Source organism: Gekko japonicus, unplaced genomic scaffold, assembly GCF_001447785.1.
Source record: "Gekko japonicus isolate JY-2015 unplaced genomic scaffold, Gekko_japonicus_V1.1 scaffold226, whole genome shotgun sequence".
Classification (NCBI taxonomy): Eukaryota; Metazoa; Chordata; class Lepidosauria; order Squamata; family Gekkonidae; genus Gekko; species Gekko japonicus.
The window spans coordinates 263,181-280,085 of NW_015169178.1; the positions used below are offsets into that span (position 1 = coordinate 263,181).

A 16,905-nucleotide genomic window follows, 5' to 3' on the forward strand; every position below is an offset into this window, starting at 1 on the left:
CCAGGAGTCTCAGAGCGGCTTACAATCTCCTTCCCTTCCTCTCCCCACAACAGGCACCTTGTGAGGCAGGTGGGGCTGAGAGAGCTCTGAGAGAGCTTGTGACTGGCCCAAGGCCACCCCGCTGGCTGCATGTGTAACAGTGGGGAATCTTTTAAAACTGTGACTGGCCCAAGGTCACCCAATAAAGCGCGGAATAACAACAATGTAACAGGATCACAGTGTATGGCAATAACAATAAACACAAAAAAACCACTGTGGGTGAAGGCGGCTCAACTTATGTCGAATGCTGCGTACTTAATATATGGCTTATCGCAATAAAGGAGTGTAAGCCTGTATTGAAACCTATAATCGTTTTTATGGTGTGAATCAGAAACAATCACAAGGCTTCAGCTTATATGCAAAATGCAGTTAGTGCAATAATGACAGGCTTCCTGCTTGTAATAAGCTTGTATGAAACAAGCAACAAAGTTCATTTAATACAGCAGTAACAAAGTTCCAACTTAATAAACTGTTCCAACTTGTGATAAGCCGACGCGCTAATGAGCACCTGGATTGTCTCATCGTAGGGTTTCTGAGGTAAGAGTTCTTCAAGAAGAACAATTGCTTTTTGTAACCCGTTTTTCTTTGCTCTAAGGAGTCTCTAAGAGCGGCTTATGATCACCTCCCCTTCCTCTCCCCACAACTTGTGAGGCGGGTGGGGCTGAGAGAGTTCTGAGAGAACCGTGACTGGCCCAAGGCCACCCAACTGGCTGCATGTGGAGGAGTGGGGAATCAAACCTGGTTCTCCAGATTAGAGTCCGCCGTTCTTAACCACTGCACCAAACTGGCCCTCACCACGTTCAGCAGTGGTTTACCATTGCCTCGTTCTGCACAGTACTAACCAGGGTTAGCTGTAGTGTCCACTGTCGTCTACAAAAGATCCTCCACTTTGATGCACAAATCTATGACTGCATGGTCCCGTTGCCGAGTTGGAAACACACAGTCGGAGTCCAACGAGTTAGATGAGTATCTGTTTAATGCATTTAAAACAGGGAATACAGGGCTGAGTACCTTGGCACTTCAGCAATTCCAAAACTGTATTCTGCCATAACCAGGAAGGGCAGAAGGTCTTATACCCCAAATGACATCACATCTGCTATTGTCGTTTGGCATCTGAAGTCACACCACTCTCCAAGATATAAGGACAGATGAACTCACATTCTGGCTGTATCTGAAGAAGTGAGCAGCGACTCATGCAAGCTCATTCCCTGCCACAAATCTCGTTAGTCTGAAAGGTGCTACTGGACTCCTGCAGTTTTCTCTCCAGTAGTGGATATATTTGCAGTTTTGCTTGTAGAAAACAAAGGCATTTATAGCTTTTATTTCCCACAACGATGTCAAATATTGAGTCCAGTGGCACCTTGAAGACCAACAAAGTTTTAATTCTGGGTATAAGCTTTCATGTTCTCAGAAATTTTACACCTCTGATTGTTCCACCATTCGTCACCTTGAGCCTGAGGGGACAAGGCAGGACCGAAATCTTGTAAATGACAATGCTCTAGTAGCCGAGATGTGATCAGACCATTGATCACAGAAGCTTTTGTTGTTGTTGTTCAGTCGTACAGTCGAGTCCAACTCTTCGCGACCCCATGGACCAGCTCCCGCCAGGCCTTCCGGTCTTCTGCCGTCCTCTGAAGTTTGCTCAATTTCATGTTCGTTGCATCTATGACACTGTCTAATCATCTCATCCTTTGCCGCCCCCGTCTTCTTTGACCTTCAGTCTTTCCCAGCATCAGGGTCTTCTTCTCCAGTGAGGGCTCCCTTCTCATTGGGTGGCCAAAGTATTTGAGCTTCAGCTTCAGTCTCTGGCCTTCCAGGGAACAGTCAGGGTTGATTTCTTTTAGGATTGACTGATTTGATCTTCTTGCAGTCCAAGGGACTCTCAAGAGTCTTCTCCATCCAGCATCATAGTTCAAAAGAATCTATTCTTCGGCGCTCGGCCTTCCTTATAGTCCAACTCTCGCAGCCATACATGACTACTGGAAGCTAGATGAGGCTTTTAGGTGAACAGCCGTAGCAGGTTCCGCCTCTGCTTAAGACCACCCAATGAGAGCTGACGGGATGTTGAGAGAAGGGGGCTTGAAAAACAGCATTTGCAAAGGGACAGTTGATGGGTTAGCAGCAGAGAGGGAAGCTGACAGCTTAGGGGCCGAGGTGAAAAGGGCTTTTCCAGCCAGAAGTAAGCTGGTAAGCTCCGACTTGGTGTATCCTCTCTGCAAGGCCCCATGGGCTGGGAGGGGTTGCAAAGGAAAACTCATATGGGCTGCACATAGGTGCTTTGGAGAAGCAGCAGCGCAGCACTGGGCAGTGTCAGCTATGCTGCCATGGGGGTTAGGGAGTTCATTCTGTGTCTTGTTAATTGCTCTTGCATTCCTATCCCTGCTGTTCTGCCTCTGCTGAAACGCTTATCTCTACAGATGTGCAGGAGGAGGTTGTGATGTTTGGAGGGCTCCTATGTACCGTGAGAGACTTCTGGTTCTCAGCTTTAGCCACCTAACGGTTGCCTGACTTATCCCGCGTGCGGGAGGGTGCCTAATTGGCCCGTGCCATGGGTGTGTGTGTGTGTGCATACGAATACCCTATATCCTATTAGGCTCTACTGGTTGCCGCCATTCTTAACAGTGCCTGTGTTACTGTATCTATAGCTTTGCAATAAAAGTATAACCGTTCCTGAATTCGTGTACTTCGTTGTTAGCTGTGGGTTCTGACAGGCAGATGCTTCCACAGTGCTCGCCTGCTGCAGATGAGGTTGTTCCGCCATGCTGAAGCCACAAATGGCGTGCCCCCCACTCCACCCCCCCCAGCGCTCCCTCCCTCACATCAGTTGCTCGTGGGCCACATGAGAGCCCTGGACGGGCCGGTTCCGGCCCCCGGGCCATATGTTTGACACCCCTGTCTTAGACTTTACTGTAAATAAAACTTTCTTGTTTTGATTAACCCTGTGGGCTGCATGTCCAAGGGAAAGAACCAAGGGGCGTCACATAAATCAGACAAATCTCTTAAAAGGCACTACATGTCAGCGGAGGAGACCTGGCTTGCAACCACAGGCCAGGATCCAATAGCACCCTCAAGCTGTCTAGGAACCAGCCCCTTCAGAGGAGCTCAATCCAACACCACAGTCTTGTCTGGTCTCGGCTTCAGTTGATTGGTCCTTGGTGTAGTGCTTAAGTGTAGTGGTTAAGTGTAGTGGTCAAGTGCACGGACTCTAATCTGGGAGAACCGGGTTTGATTCCCCACTCCTCCACTTGCACCTGCTGGATGACCTTGGGCAAGCCGTAGTTCTGATAAGAGCTGTTCTTGAAAAAGAGCAGTTTTCTGTCAAGAGCTCTCTCAGCCCCACCTACATCACAGGGTGTCTGTTGTGGGGAGGTGAAGGGGAAGGAGTTTGTAAGCCACTCTGAGACTCCGAGTGAAGGGCAGGGTATAAATCCAATCTCCTCCTCCTCCCCCTCCCCCCTCCACTACCTTCTCTGGGCTCCTGTTCAGAACTCTTCTCCCTGACTTCAGGGATTATTTTTTTCCTTTCTTTCCATTGATGGCTTTCAGGGCAATGCTAGCACTTTGGATTGAGGCCAGAAATAAACTGGTAGCCATCATCATCATTGTCGTCATTATTTACAAAATCTGTATCCCACCTTTCTGCCGTTACAAGGGCCTACCTGGTCTGGGGGTGTTTGTTTATGTTTTTATTGAGTTATTTTATCATTTAAATGTTGTTTTCAGTTGTTCTGGCGTTTTTATGCTTGACCTGCATCGCCCTTGGTGCCCTGATCAAGTGGAAGGTAGCATAAATTTTTAAAAATAAATAAATAAAATGCTTGGGAGTGGGCACGGGCATAGCCATCGAGTTGTTTTGGCCAGTGTGAGGCTGACCCCATTCCTCTTCCAACGTAGAGTTAGAACATAAGAGAAGCCATGTCAGATCAGGCCAATGGCCCCTCCAGTTCAACCTTCTGTGTCACACAGTGGCCAGAAATACCAGGAGCCATCAGGAGGTCCAGCAGTGGGGCCAGAATTCCAGAAGCCCCTCCCACTCTTGCCCCCCAGGCACCAAGAAGACAGAGCATCACTTGCCCCAGACAGAGTGTTTCATCTATACCTTGTGGCTAAGAGCCAGTGCTGGACCTCTGTTTCCTATGTTTATCCAATCCAACCTCTGTCGGAGTAGGGTTTTTCAGTGTCCGAATCCAGCCACTAACCACTCTGTGTTTTCTTCCCGGCAGTTTCAGTGAGCGTGCAACCGGTCGCCACCCCCATGCCGATCGTCGCCCACGCGTCCATTGGCGGCAACCTCTCCACGCCAACGCCCGTCAGCACCAGCGGGCCTATCAACAGCGATGGGACGAAGAAGACCCTCGTCACGCTCTTCGCGAACAACAGCGGTAAAGAGAGAGGCTTTGAAAGTCAGCCCACAGGCCGTCTGCAGGGGCCCATGATGTGCTCAAAGTTTAAAATCCTGCAGCAGTGTTCAAAATGAAGCCGAATTACGTAACCTGTATACATTATGTAGATTGGGCAGGCAGGTCTGCTTTCTCGTACGCATTTGGCCAGTCTGCCGATTTGGTATAAATCGTTTTGACTTTGCTCGCGAGAAGAGGGCTTCTCTGGAGCACTGGGAAGCTACTCTTGTCAAGCGGCTCTGTGTTCTCCTGCCTGCATGACCCGTTCTCGGCTTTCAAGTGTCTCTTGGTGATCACGAGGGCTAGCAGTCGTCCTTTCTTTAACAAAGAGAAGAGCTGGGGTTCTCGGGAGACTGCATTTTGCCTCCGCTGCCGCATTCCGGACGTGGATGGCCCAGGCTTGCCCGATATCGTCAGAAGCTAAACCGGGATTAGCCCTGGTTAATACTTGGGTGGGAAAAGGCCAAGGAAGTCCAGGGTTGCTGTGCAGAGGGAGGGAGGCGATGGCAAGCCACCTCTGTTCTTCTGTTGCCTTGACCTGGATGGGCCAGACTAGCCTGATCTCATCAGATCTCGGAAGCTAAGCAGGGTCGGCCCTGGTTAGTACTTGGATGGGGGACCACCAAGGAAGTCCAGGGTTGCCACGCAGAGGCAGGCAATGGCAAAACCACCTCTGCTCATCTCTTGCCTTGACCTGGATGGCCCAGACTAGCCCGATCTCATCAGGTCTCAGAAGCTAAGCAGGGTTAGCCCTGGTTACTACTTGGATGGGAGGCCACCGAAGGAAGTCCAGGGTTGCTATGCAGAGGCAGGCAATGGCACACCGCCTCTACTCATCTCTTTGCCTTGACCTGGGTGGCCCGGGTAGCCCGATACCATCAGATCTTGGAAGCGAAGCAGGGTTGATCCGGGTTAGTACTTGGATGGGAGACCACCAAAGAACGACAAGGTGGCTACGCAGATGCAGGCCATGGCAAGCCCCCCTCTGTTCATCTCTTGCCTTGAAAACCCTATGGGGGTGCCATGAGTCAGCCGCAACTTAATGCCATGTTCCGCCACCACATTGTGCACTTTTATTGCAGTCCTGCATAGTCAAACTGGAGAGCCAGTTTGGTGTAGTGGTTAAGAGCATGGATTCTAACAGGGGTCCTTTCGTAGAAAAAGAGCTAGGGGAACTCATTATCATAACTCATTAGCATATGCCACACCCCCTGACATCACCGGAAGTGTGTCCTAAGGCCACACACCCCGCCCCCAACGGTCCTGGCCGCCACCTCCGGCCTTGCAGCTCCACTGCATGAGGGGCCCGGCGGTGGACCTGCAAGGCCGGTGGGAGTGCAAGGAAGCCCCGCGAAGGCCCTCCCTGGCCCCAGGCAGGCAGGGGTGGGGAGAGGCAGGGAGGAAGCAACTTACCCTCCCTCTTCTCCTGCCTCCTCCTGGCTGAATGAGGGCCGGAAGCGGGGCGGCCGGAAGCAGGGGGCGGGGCTTCGTCATGTGCCCCGCCCCCCATACCTCACCCGGGGGAACTGCGATCCCCCACGATCCCCCCCTGAAATGACCTCTGGATTCTAATCTGGGAGAACCGGGTTTGATTCCCCACTCCTCCACTCGCACCTGGCTGGATGACCTTGGGCAAGCCATAGTTCTGTCAGAGCTGTTCTTTCAAGGGCAGTTTCTCTCAGAGCTCTCTCAGCCCCACCTACCTCACAGGGGTGTCTGTTGTGGGGAGGGGAAGGGAAAGGAGTTTGTAATCCGCTCTGAGACTCCTTCAGGTAGTGAAGGGCGGGGTATAAATCCAACCTCCTCCTCGTCTGTTTCTGCTTCTTCAGGAATATTCTTGTATTCAGTTACTAGTCACTAGTTGTTGGATCCCCAGGCATTCGAAATAACTCCACGTTTGATTCAAAGCAAGGTTTATTTCAAAGCGATGGTTCAAGCAGGAACAAGGACATTGTTAGGAATGACTACCAATACACAGATATAACATAATAAAGGGATTTGAACCAAGTTAGGGCCAATGAGCCCAGTTCCCGCTGGCGGGAATAGAACTTGGAAACGCGCGCCCATTTCATGGGAACGTAACAGTTCAGTACAATCAACACAGGTTCAGTTCACAGGGTAGATACCCATAACAAGCTGAGCTAAGCACCGACTCCCACCACCAGCTGCATGACCTTGGCCAGTTCCGCAAAGTACAGAGAAGCATAATGAAGCTACAGGAACAAGGGGGGGGGGGGGAGAGCACAAGACGTGTTAAGCAGGTAACACCAGATACTATGGCAGCTAGCTGACACTAGTCAACCTGACTTACAGTGTTGGAAAAGGGAGATGGTCTTTTTCAGTCCCAAAAAAGGCAACAGCTAGGAAGATTCCCTTGACTTGGTCCTTTGTTTAAGCACGGTGAGGGTGAGAAGGATGACAGTTTGGAGCGGCATCATGGGAGTTGCAGCTGGATGACGTGATGATGTTAAAAACATGCACAATTTGTAACAAGTTCTGCTTGTAGGACTGATGGGTTTTTCTTGCGGCCAAGACAGCAGAAGCTACGTTTGGTGCAGTGGTTAAGAGGGGGCAGGGCTCTTTTTGTAGAAAAAGCCCAGCAGGAACTCATTAGCATAATAGGCCACACCCAACAGCAGGAACTCATTAGCACATTAGGCCACACCCCCATGTTACCAGGAGTGTGCTCATCCAGCCACACCCACCTTTCCCTTCTTATTCTGTTTACCTTGTTTGTTGTCAAAACCCAGGGCCTTTTTTTGTAGCAGGAACTCCTTTGCATGCTAGGCCACACACCCCTAATGTAGCCAATCCTAATGAGTTTCTGCTGTTGGGTGTGGCCTATTATGCTAATGAGTTCCTGCTGGGCATGGCCAACTTAGGAGGCAGCCGGAACTCCGTTCCTGCCCAGAAATAGCCCTGGGAGGGGGGACTCTAATCTGGGAGACCTGGGTTTGATTCCCCACTCTTCCACGTGCAGCTGCTGGGGTGACCTTGGGTCAGTCCTCTCAGAGCTGTTCTCTCTGGAGCAGTCCTCAAAAGAGCTCTCTCAGCCCCATTTACCTAACAAGGCGTCTGTTGTGGGGAGGGGGAGGGAAAGGAGATCGTAAGCCACTCTGAGACTCCTTTGGGTAGTGAAAAGTAGGGTACAAGAGCCAGTCTGGTGTAGTGGTTAGGAGGGGGGACTCTAATCTGGGAGACCTGGGTTTGATTCCCCACTCTTCCACGTGCAGCTGCTGGTGTGACCTTGGGTCAGTCACAAGTTCTCTCAGCTGTTCTCTCAGGAGCAGTCCTCAAAAGAGCTCTTTCAGCTCCACCTACCTCACAGAGTGTCTGTTGTGGGGAGGGGAAGGGAAAGGAGATCATAGGCCACTCTGAGACTCCTTCGGGTAGTGAAAAGTAGGGTATAAGAGCCAGTCTGGTGTAGTGGTCAGGAGCGTGGACTCTAATCTGGGAGAATCAGGTTTGATTCCCCACTCCACGTGCAGCTGTTGGGGTGACCTTGGGTCAGTCACAAGTTCTCTCAGAGCTTTCTGTCTCTCATGAGCCCCCACCTGCCTCACGGGGTGTCTGTTGTGGGGAGGGGAAGGGAAAGGAGACTAGGCCGCTCTGAGAGTCCTTCGGGTAGTGAAGGGCGGGGCATGAATCCAATCTCTCTTCTTTAACTCTTGCTCTCTCTCTCTCGCTCCCTCTTCCCCCTCCAGCCGGCACTCCTCTGGTCCAGCAAGGCGGGCAGCCGCTCATCCTCACGCAAAGCCCCGCCTCCGGCCTCAGCACCGTGGTGACCCAGCCAGTCCTCCGGCCCGTACAGGTCATGCAGAACGCCAACCACGTCACCAACGCCCCCGTGACCAGTCAACCCATCTTCATCACCACCCAGGTGAGGACGCCATCCCCAAGTCCCTCGATCTTTTGCCGTGCCGCCCCAGGCCAGCCTGGCTTGGATCAGGGCCTCACGGGAGTCGGCCAGGCGAGGATTGTGAACAGGCACACGCCTGGCCGCCTCTGGCACAGAAGAATCGCCCAGAAAATAAACAGTAAGGGGGGGGGGGGGGGGGGGATAAAAAAAAATAAGCAAAGCCGTGCACAGTAGAAGACACTGAGAGTAGCAGAAGCAAATCAGGACAATATTGTAACATATCTAAGGAGATGGATGAGAATATTAAAGAATAGCAAAGCCATAGAATACAACAAGCACAAGAATAATACATAGATGCTATATAACAGGGGTGTCAAATATGAGGCCCGGGGGCCGGATGAGGCCCCCGGAGGGGCGTCTATCAGGCCCGCAGTGGAACGGGCTGTCTTCTGCTTCTTCTTCCAGTTCTACTGCTGCTGCGTCGTCGTAGCTTTGCAGCTTACAGATATACACCTGAACATCCATACTCAAGGCTGCAACAGAGCAAGAGGTGTCACTTATCAGACACTGTTAAATAAACAAAATATTGCAAGAGTGCTCACGTTTTAAGCATGATTTTTTTAAAAAGTAAAAAATGAACCCATTTGAGTTTGTGTCCTTTATAAAGTTGATATCTCCGCTACCTGGCATTACATTTTATGACACACGTGGCCCAGCCCAACGAGGTCTCATTTATGTCAGATCCGGCCCTCGTAACAAATGAGTTCGACACCCCTGCTATAAAGCATAAGTAGGTCAAGCAGGTAAGTAGTCCGATGAGTCGATACGAAGGTTCTGGATATTAATAACTCTGTTTCAAAATTCTTCTTCAGTTAAGGCTATTCCAAGTTCTCTCAGGTATAATTTTCAATACAAACCAGGGTAGACACGTCTCAGAAGAGCATCCCTCAGGAGAATCTGCCGTTTGTATAAATGGGCAACCAGTCATAAACCAGAAACAACCTTAGAAGAAAATATTAACACCCAATTCTAGCTGCTGGTGTTACCCATGAATAAAGAAACCTTTGGTTTTAATCAGGGGTCATTTCGTAGAAAAAGAGGTGCAGGAGCTCGTTAGCATAACTCAGCACAACTTATTTGCATAGGCCACCCCCCCTGACATCACCGGAAGTGTGTCAGAAGGCAACACACACCACTCAGGCTCCACTGGACTGTTTTGGATTGCTAGCTATTGACCGGGGGGGGACATGCAGATCTGTTCTGGCAGAGGAGGGAGAGCTTGTACCTGAATACAACTTGGTCTTAAAGGTGCCACTGGACTGTTTTGGATTGCTAGCTATGGGGGGGGGGCGTGCAGATCTGTCCTCACAGAGGAGGGAGAGCTTGTACCTAAATAAAACTTGGTCTTAAAGGTGCCACTGGACTGTTTTGGACCGGGGGGATGGGGGGAGCTCTGCAATTTACCTGGCTGCTTCTTGCTCTGACTGAGGGCTGCTGGGAGCAGTGGGCGGGGCTTGTTGCATGTGCCCACCCCCTGGGCTCTTTACTGTCGGGGCTCCACGCCTGTGCACTCCTGCAGGAAATGACCCCTGGTTTTAATAAATGAAAACACACCGAGGCATAACATCCAGATCGCAAGATGTCATAGTCCCGCTGTGCATCACATCGGTCAGACCGTACCTGGAGTCTTGTGTGCCATTCCGGAGGCCTCAATTCAAACAGGATGTGGGTGGGATGGAGCGTGTGCAGAGGAGAGTGACAAGGACGACTGGGGGCCTGGAGACCAAGAAGGCCTACGAAGAAAGGCCGAGGGACTTGGGAAGGTTCAGTCTGGAGAAGAGGAGGTTGAGGGGGGACAGGATGGCTCTCTTGAAGTATTGGAAGGGCTGTCACTTAGAGGAGGGCAGGGAGCGGTTCCTGTGGGCAGCGGAGGAGAGGACTCGCAAGAAGGGGTTTAAATTATGGCTGGAAAGACACAGGCTGGGGTTGGGGGGGGGGGGAATGAGTGGCCAGAAATACCAGATGCCATCAGGAGGTCCAGCAGTGGGGCCAGGACATTAGAAGCCATCCCACTGTTGCCCCCCCCCCAAGCACCGAGAAGGCAGAGCATCACTTGCCCCAGAGTCCCTATCTATCCCTTGTGGCTAATAGCCACTGATGGACCTCTGCTCCATATGCTTATCTAATTCCCTTTTGAAGATGTTCATGCTTGTAGACACTGCCACCTCCTGTGGCAGTGAATTCCAAGTGTTAATCACTCTTTGGGTGAAGAAGTACTTCCTTTTATCCATTCTAACCCGACCGCTCAGCACTTTCATGGAGTGCCCACGAGTTCTCATATTGTGAGAAAGGGAGAAAAGTACCTCTTTCTCTACCTGCTCTATCCCACGCATAATCTTGTAAACCTCGATCATGTCTCCCCTCAGTCGTCGTTTCTCCAAGCTAAAGAGCCCCAAGCGCCTTAACCTTTCCTCATAGGGAAAGTGTTCCAACCCTTTTATCATTCGAGTTGCACTTTTTCCAAAGCTATAATATCCTTTTTAAGGTGTAGTGACCAGAACTGCACACAGTATTCCAAATGAGGTCGCACCATTGATTTACATAGGTCTAGATAGGCCTCCACGGCTCCTTCCAACTCTGTGATCCTTAGCAGGGGTCATTTTGTAGAAAAAGAGGTGCAGGAGCTCATTAGCATATGCCACACCCCTGACATCACCGGAAGTGTGTCAAAAGGCATCACCCACTGCTTAGGCTCCACTGGACTGTTTTGGATTGCTAGCTATTGGGGGAGGGGGGCATGCAGATCTGCCCTCGCAGAGGAGGGAGAGTATGTACCTGAATAAAACTTGGTCTTAAAGGTGCCACTGGACTGTTTTGGACCGGGAGGCCGGGGGGAGCTCTGCAACTTACCTGGCTGCTTCTTGCTCTTACTTCTAGGAGCAGGGGGTGGGACTTGTTGCATGTGCCCGCCCCCTGGGCTCTTTACTGCCGGAGCTCCGCTCCTGCAGGAAATGACCCCTGATCCTTAGGAAGTTGTATTATGTTTCTGGTACCACTTCCTGCATTGCCACAGCATTACGGCCTCCGCGAGCGCCTAGCAATATCCTTTCGTTGAAGCCAACCTAGTAAAGCTGCTTGTTTTGTGTGTCCGGCTCAGGGTTTCCCCGTGCGGAATGTCCGGCCCGTGCAAAACACCATGAACCAGGTGGGGATCGTCCTGAATGTACAGCAAGGCCAGACGGTGAGGCCCATCACGCTAGTCCCAGGTAAGGCAGACGCGGGAACAGGGAAGGGGGACGAGACCGTGACGGCGTGGAAAGAGGAGGGCAGAAGTGCTCGTGTGTATCTGCACCAAACTGACAGTTGATGACGAGGGTGTCCTGAACCTGCCTTGTCCTGAGTCAGAGCACTGGGCTCTCAAGATCAGTGTTGCCTACTCAGACTGGCAGCAGCAATTCAGGGTCTTGGGCAATGCTCCCTGTAAGTTATGGAGTCCTCTGAGCAAAAATCCCACTTTGTGAGCGACTGGCATTAAAGTTGTGAGCGAGCGACTTGGCTGCTGCATAAATCCGTTTGCTCTGGAGCCCTCCTTCCTGAGCTGAGACAAAAATGTGTGAGCCGGAGGCTAAAAAACTGTGAGCTGGCTCCCACTCACTCAGCTTAGAAGGAACACTGGTCTTGAGCTGAGATCCTTCCCATCACCTCCTGCCTGGTCCTTTTATTGGAGATGCCGGGGATTGAACCTGGGACCTTCTGCATGCCAAGCAGAGGCTCTGCCACTGAGCCACAGCCCCTCTTTACAGCTCTCCAGGGTCCCAGGCGGAGGTCTTTCCCTTCACCTATTGCCTCATCCTTTTAACTGGAGATACCTGGGATTGGACCTGGGACCTTCCGCATGCTAAGCAGAGGCTTTGCCACTGAGCCACAGCCCCTCTTTACAGCTCTCCAGGGTCTCAGGCGGAGGTCTTTCCCATCGCTTCCTGCCTGGTCCTTTTCAACTGGAGATGCCGGGGATTGAACCGGGGACCTTCTGCATGCCAAGCAGGTGCTCAGCCACTGAGCCACAGCCTCTCCCCTATTACAGTGTGACCCTAACTAGAGGAGAGCCAGTTTGGTGTAGCGGTTAGGAGCATGGACTCTAATCTGGGAGAACCGGGTTTGACTCCCCACCCTTCCACATGCAGCTTCTGGGGTGACCTTGGGTCAGGCACACGTTCTCTCAAGAGCAGTCCTGGAAAGAGCTCTCTCAGCTCCACCTGTGTCTGTTGTGGGGAGGGGAAGGGAAAGGAGATGGTAAGCCACTCTGAGACTCCTTCGGGTAGTGAAGGGCGGCCTATGAATCCAATCTTCATCTTCTTGTATGTCCTTGTAAGCCCCACTGACTTTCTCCCCTTAGCAGTAGACAGGGGTCATTTCGTAGAAAAAGGTGCAGGAGCTCATTAGCATAACTTATTTGCATATGCCACACCCCCTGGCATCACCGGAAGTGTATCAGCAGGCAACACCCACTGCTCAGGCTCCACTGGACTGTTTTGGATTGCTAGCTATGGGGGGGGGGGAACGTGCAGATCTGCCCTCACAGAGGAGGGAGAGCTCGTACCTGAAGGCGGGCCAGGGGGTGGGCTTTGCAACTTACCTGGCTGCTACTTGCTCCTCGTGGCCTGACTGAGGGCTGCTGGGAGCAGGGGGCGGGGCTTGTTGCATGTGCCCGCCCCCCTGGGCTCCTTACTGCCGGAGCTCCGCTCCTGTGTGCTCCCGCAGGAAATGACCCCTGGCAGTAGAAAAGAGCGAGAGTCCAGTAGCACCTTAAAGACTAACGAAATTTGTGGCAGGGTGCAAGCTTACATGATGCTCACTTCTTCTGTGAAACTGTTAGTCTCGAAAGTGCTCCTGGACTCTTGCTCTTTTCTACTGCTACAGGCAGACTAACACGGCGACTCGTCTTGATCTTTCTCCCCTTAGGATTGCAGTGCTCAAAATTTGCTCATTTTTCATCTTTTTTTGGGGGGGGCTTTCGTTGAGTTTACAAAGAATGGAGAGAGACTGGGCTTCATGGGAGAACTGGAGTGGAAAGCAGCTAAGAAAAAAAGGGATGGAGACCGTCAGGGCTATTTCTGGGCAGGAACGCACAGGAACGGAGTTCCGGCTGGCTCCCGAGTTGGCCCCGCCCAGCAGGAACTCATTAGCATAACAGGCCACACCCAACAGCAGAAACTCATTCGGATTGGCTACATTAGGGGTGTGTGGCCTAACATGCAAAGGAGTTCCTGCTACAAAAAAGGCCCTGGGTTTTGACCACAAACAAGGTCAACAGAATAAGAAGGGAAAGGTGGGTGTGGCTGGATGACCACACTTCTGGTAACGTGTGGGTGTGGCCTAATGGGCTAATGAGCTGTGCTGTCAGGCGTGTGGCCCAATATGCTAATGGGTTTCTGCTGTTGGGTGTGGCCTATTATGCTAATGAGTTCCTGCTGGGCTTTTTCTACAAAAAGAGCCCTGGAGGCCGTCATTGTTTCATCTCACCAAAGCCCCAAAACATCGTTCAGTAAAAATAGGGAGTTGCCGTATACAGAATCAGGCATTGGTTCATTCTAACTCCTCATTCAAGCAGAACAGGGACTTTTCCAAACACCTGCTGCTTGGAATCCTCTCAGTGGCAGTGCCGTTCAATGCCTGGGAACTGCTACTGCTCTGCCGCTTAGCTATGCCCCCCCCCCCTTTTTTTTACTAAGCTGTAGTCTGTTCCTTGTGAAATGACGGCGACTAAACATGCAACGGCAATACAGCACAGCACACAGTAAAGAGTAGCAAAGAATAACAGAAGGGCTGTCCCCTAGAGGATGGGGCAGAGTTGTTCTCTGTTGGCCCAGAAGGTCGGGCCAGAACCGGCGGGTTGAAATGAAATCAGGACAGTTTTCGGCTAAACATTCGGAAGAACTTCTTGACAGTCGGAGCGGTTCCCCAGTGGAAGAGGCTTCCTCGGGAGGCGGCGGGCTCTCCTTCTTTGGAGGTTTTCAAGCAGAGGCCAGACGGCCATCTGACAGCAACGCTGATCCTGTGAACTCGGGCAGATCACGAGAGGGAGGGCAGGAAGGGTTGCATCGGTGCTTAGTTCTCGTGGCCCTTTCTTACACGCCCAGGGAAATGCCGATCGCCACTTCGGGGTCAGGAAGCCATTTTTCTCCAGGCCAGTTTGGCCGAGGATCCTGGAGGGTTTTTTTGTCAACTCCTGGGTGTGGAATAGCAGTTGTGTGGTGTGTGTGGGGGGAGGTATTGGTGAATTCCCTGCCTTGTGCAGGGGGTGTTGGACTAGATGACCCCGGAGGTTCCTTCCGACCAGTGTTCCCTCTAAGCTATGGAGTCTTGTGAGCAAAATTTCTACTTTGTGAGAGCAAGTGATTTGGCTACTGCATAAATTAGTTTGCTCCAGAGCCATCCTTCCTGAGCTAAGACAAAAATGTGTGAGCCGGAGGCTAAAAAACTGCAAGCTAGCTCACACTAACTCAGCTTAGAGGGAACACTGCTTCCAACTCTATGATTCTATGACTCCTGTTTCGTTGCCGCGGTCGGAATTATACCGATAGCCTTTCTTCAGGACAATACACTGAATCTGACAACCCCCTTCTTGTCCTGTTCCCCTCCCCCCCCCAAGCCCCAGGTACCCAGTTTGTGAAGCCCACCACCGTCGGCGTCCCTCAGGTCTTCTCCCAAGTGGCCCAGGTGAGACCAGGACCGACCATGCCGGTCCGACCGCCCTCCAACACTTTCACGACGGTCATTCCGGCCACCCTCACCATCCGGAGCACAGTACCGCAGTCCCAGGCGCAGCCGCAAAGTAAGTCCACTTCCAGCATCTCCACCACTGCTACTTCAACGCAGCCAGCAGCCATGGGACAGTTAACTGTACCGCAGCCAGGGCAGTCCTCTCAAGCTACTACTAACCCCAAATTAGGTAAGAGGAAAACCGAGAAAAGAAAAGACCACACCTGTTATCATCTCTTTTGTGCCCCCCCCCCCCCGCCCTACCCCGCAAGAGTGCATGCTCTCATCGGTTCCGTTTGCAGAATCTGCATCTCACTTTCCCGCCCTTACAAGGGCCACCGTGGCGGCTGATGTATTCTTTTACTTCATTTTATTAATTCAGGTTTTTTATCCCGCCCCTCCCCGCCGTAGGCAGGCTCAGAGCGGCTTATAATAAGGGTTAAAACCACATTAAAGCACAACCATAAGAGCCAGTTTGGTGCAGTGGTTAAGTGCGCGGACTCTAATCTGGGAGAACCGGGTTTGATTCCCCACTTCTCCACTTGCACCTGGCTGGATGACCTTGGGCAAGCCGTAGCTCTGATAAGAGCTGTCAGAGCTCTCTCAGCCCCGCCTACCTCACAGGGTGTCTGTTGTGGGGAGGGGAAGGGAAAGGAGTTTGTAAGCCGCTCTGAGACTCCTTTGGGTAGTGAAGGGCGGGGTATAAATCCAATCTCATCCTCCTCCACATGCAGCTGCTGGATGACCTTGGGCAAGCCATAGTTCTGACAACAGCTGTTCTTGAAAAAGAGCAGTTTCTGACAGAGCTCTCTCAGCCCCACCTACCTCCCAGGGTGTCCGTTGTGGGGAGGGGAAGGGAAAGGAGTTTGTGAGCCACTCTGAGACTCCTTTAGGTAGTGAAGGGCAGGGTATAAATCCAATCTCCTCTTCTTCTTCTGTATCAGGGGCTTAACATATAGAAGCCTCCAAGAAATAGGTACAGGCTGAATCACCTACAAGAGAAAATTGCTTGCATAATGTTCTAGTTTGAAAAGGAATACAGTAAATTTTCAAGCATTAATAATAATAGACTCCAATAAAGAGTCCTGCTCCTCACCATTCTGTAAATGTAGACAATGAAAATGGGCAACCGATCTGTAGCAGAGCGTATTTTGACATTGTCGGCATGCCTCAAGGTGTGGTCACCAAACCTATGGATATATATACTAAAGCTAATTTCTATTAAGGCATCGTAGCAAGTAGATTCTTAAAATAACATTGGTTAAAAATCGAAGATCATTTTACTCATAAGAAACAGCTTAGTTCTAATGACCGGCTGAGTCCCCCCACCCTACCCCACCCTGAGTCCCCCCACCCTACCCCACGGGCGTGCATGCTCAAATTTTTTTTTTTTTTTTTTTACAAAAATGTGCATCTCACTTTCCCGCCCTTACAAGGGCCACTTGTGACGGCTGACAATCTAAAACACGTGGCCAAAAATCACATGTTGTTGTTCCGTCAGCCTCCGCAGGATGGATTTGAAAGGTAGCCGTTATCCAACAGGTCAAGCGAGAAGGTTTGAGGTTCAGATCTCCTGCCTGGTTGGCACCGGGATGAAACAGAAAAGAGGCTTATGGGCAAGAGATTCTAGCCACAGCCCCAATTTGGTGTCGTGGTTAAGTGCCCAGACTCTAATCTGGGAGAATCGGGTGTTATTCCCCACTCCTCCACTTGCACCTGGCTGGATGACCTTGGGCAAGCCGTAGCTCTGATAAGAGCTGTCAGAGCTCTCTCAGCCCCGCCTACCTCACAGGGTGTCTGTTGTGGGGAGGGGAAGGGAAAGGAGTTTGTAAGCCGCTCTGAGAC

The 16,905-nt window shown here is 51.4% G+C and overlaps 1 protein-coding gene across 1 annotated transcript in view; it reads left to right on the forward strand.

The window, feature by feature from the left end:
• Positions 1-16,905, forward strand: part of POGZ (pogo transposable element with ZNF domain) — an 87,562-nt gene that overhangs the window by 32,521 nt on the left and 38,136 nt on the right. The window contains exons 3-6 of the mRNA XM_015416038.1: positions 4,263-4,421; positions 8,144-8,319; positions 11,456-11,564; positions 14,951-15,133. Coding sequence (XP_015271524.1) covers positions 4,263-4,421; positions 8,144-8,319; positions 11,456-11,564; positions 14,951-15,133 — 627 coding nt within the window. The remainder of the gene's footprint in view (positions 1-4,262; positions 4,422-8,143; positions 8,320-11,455; positions 11,565-14,950; positions 15,134-16,905) is intronic.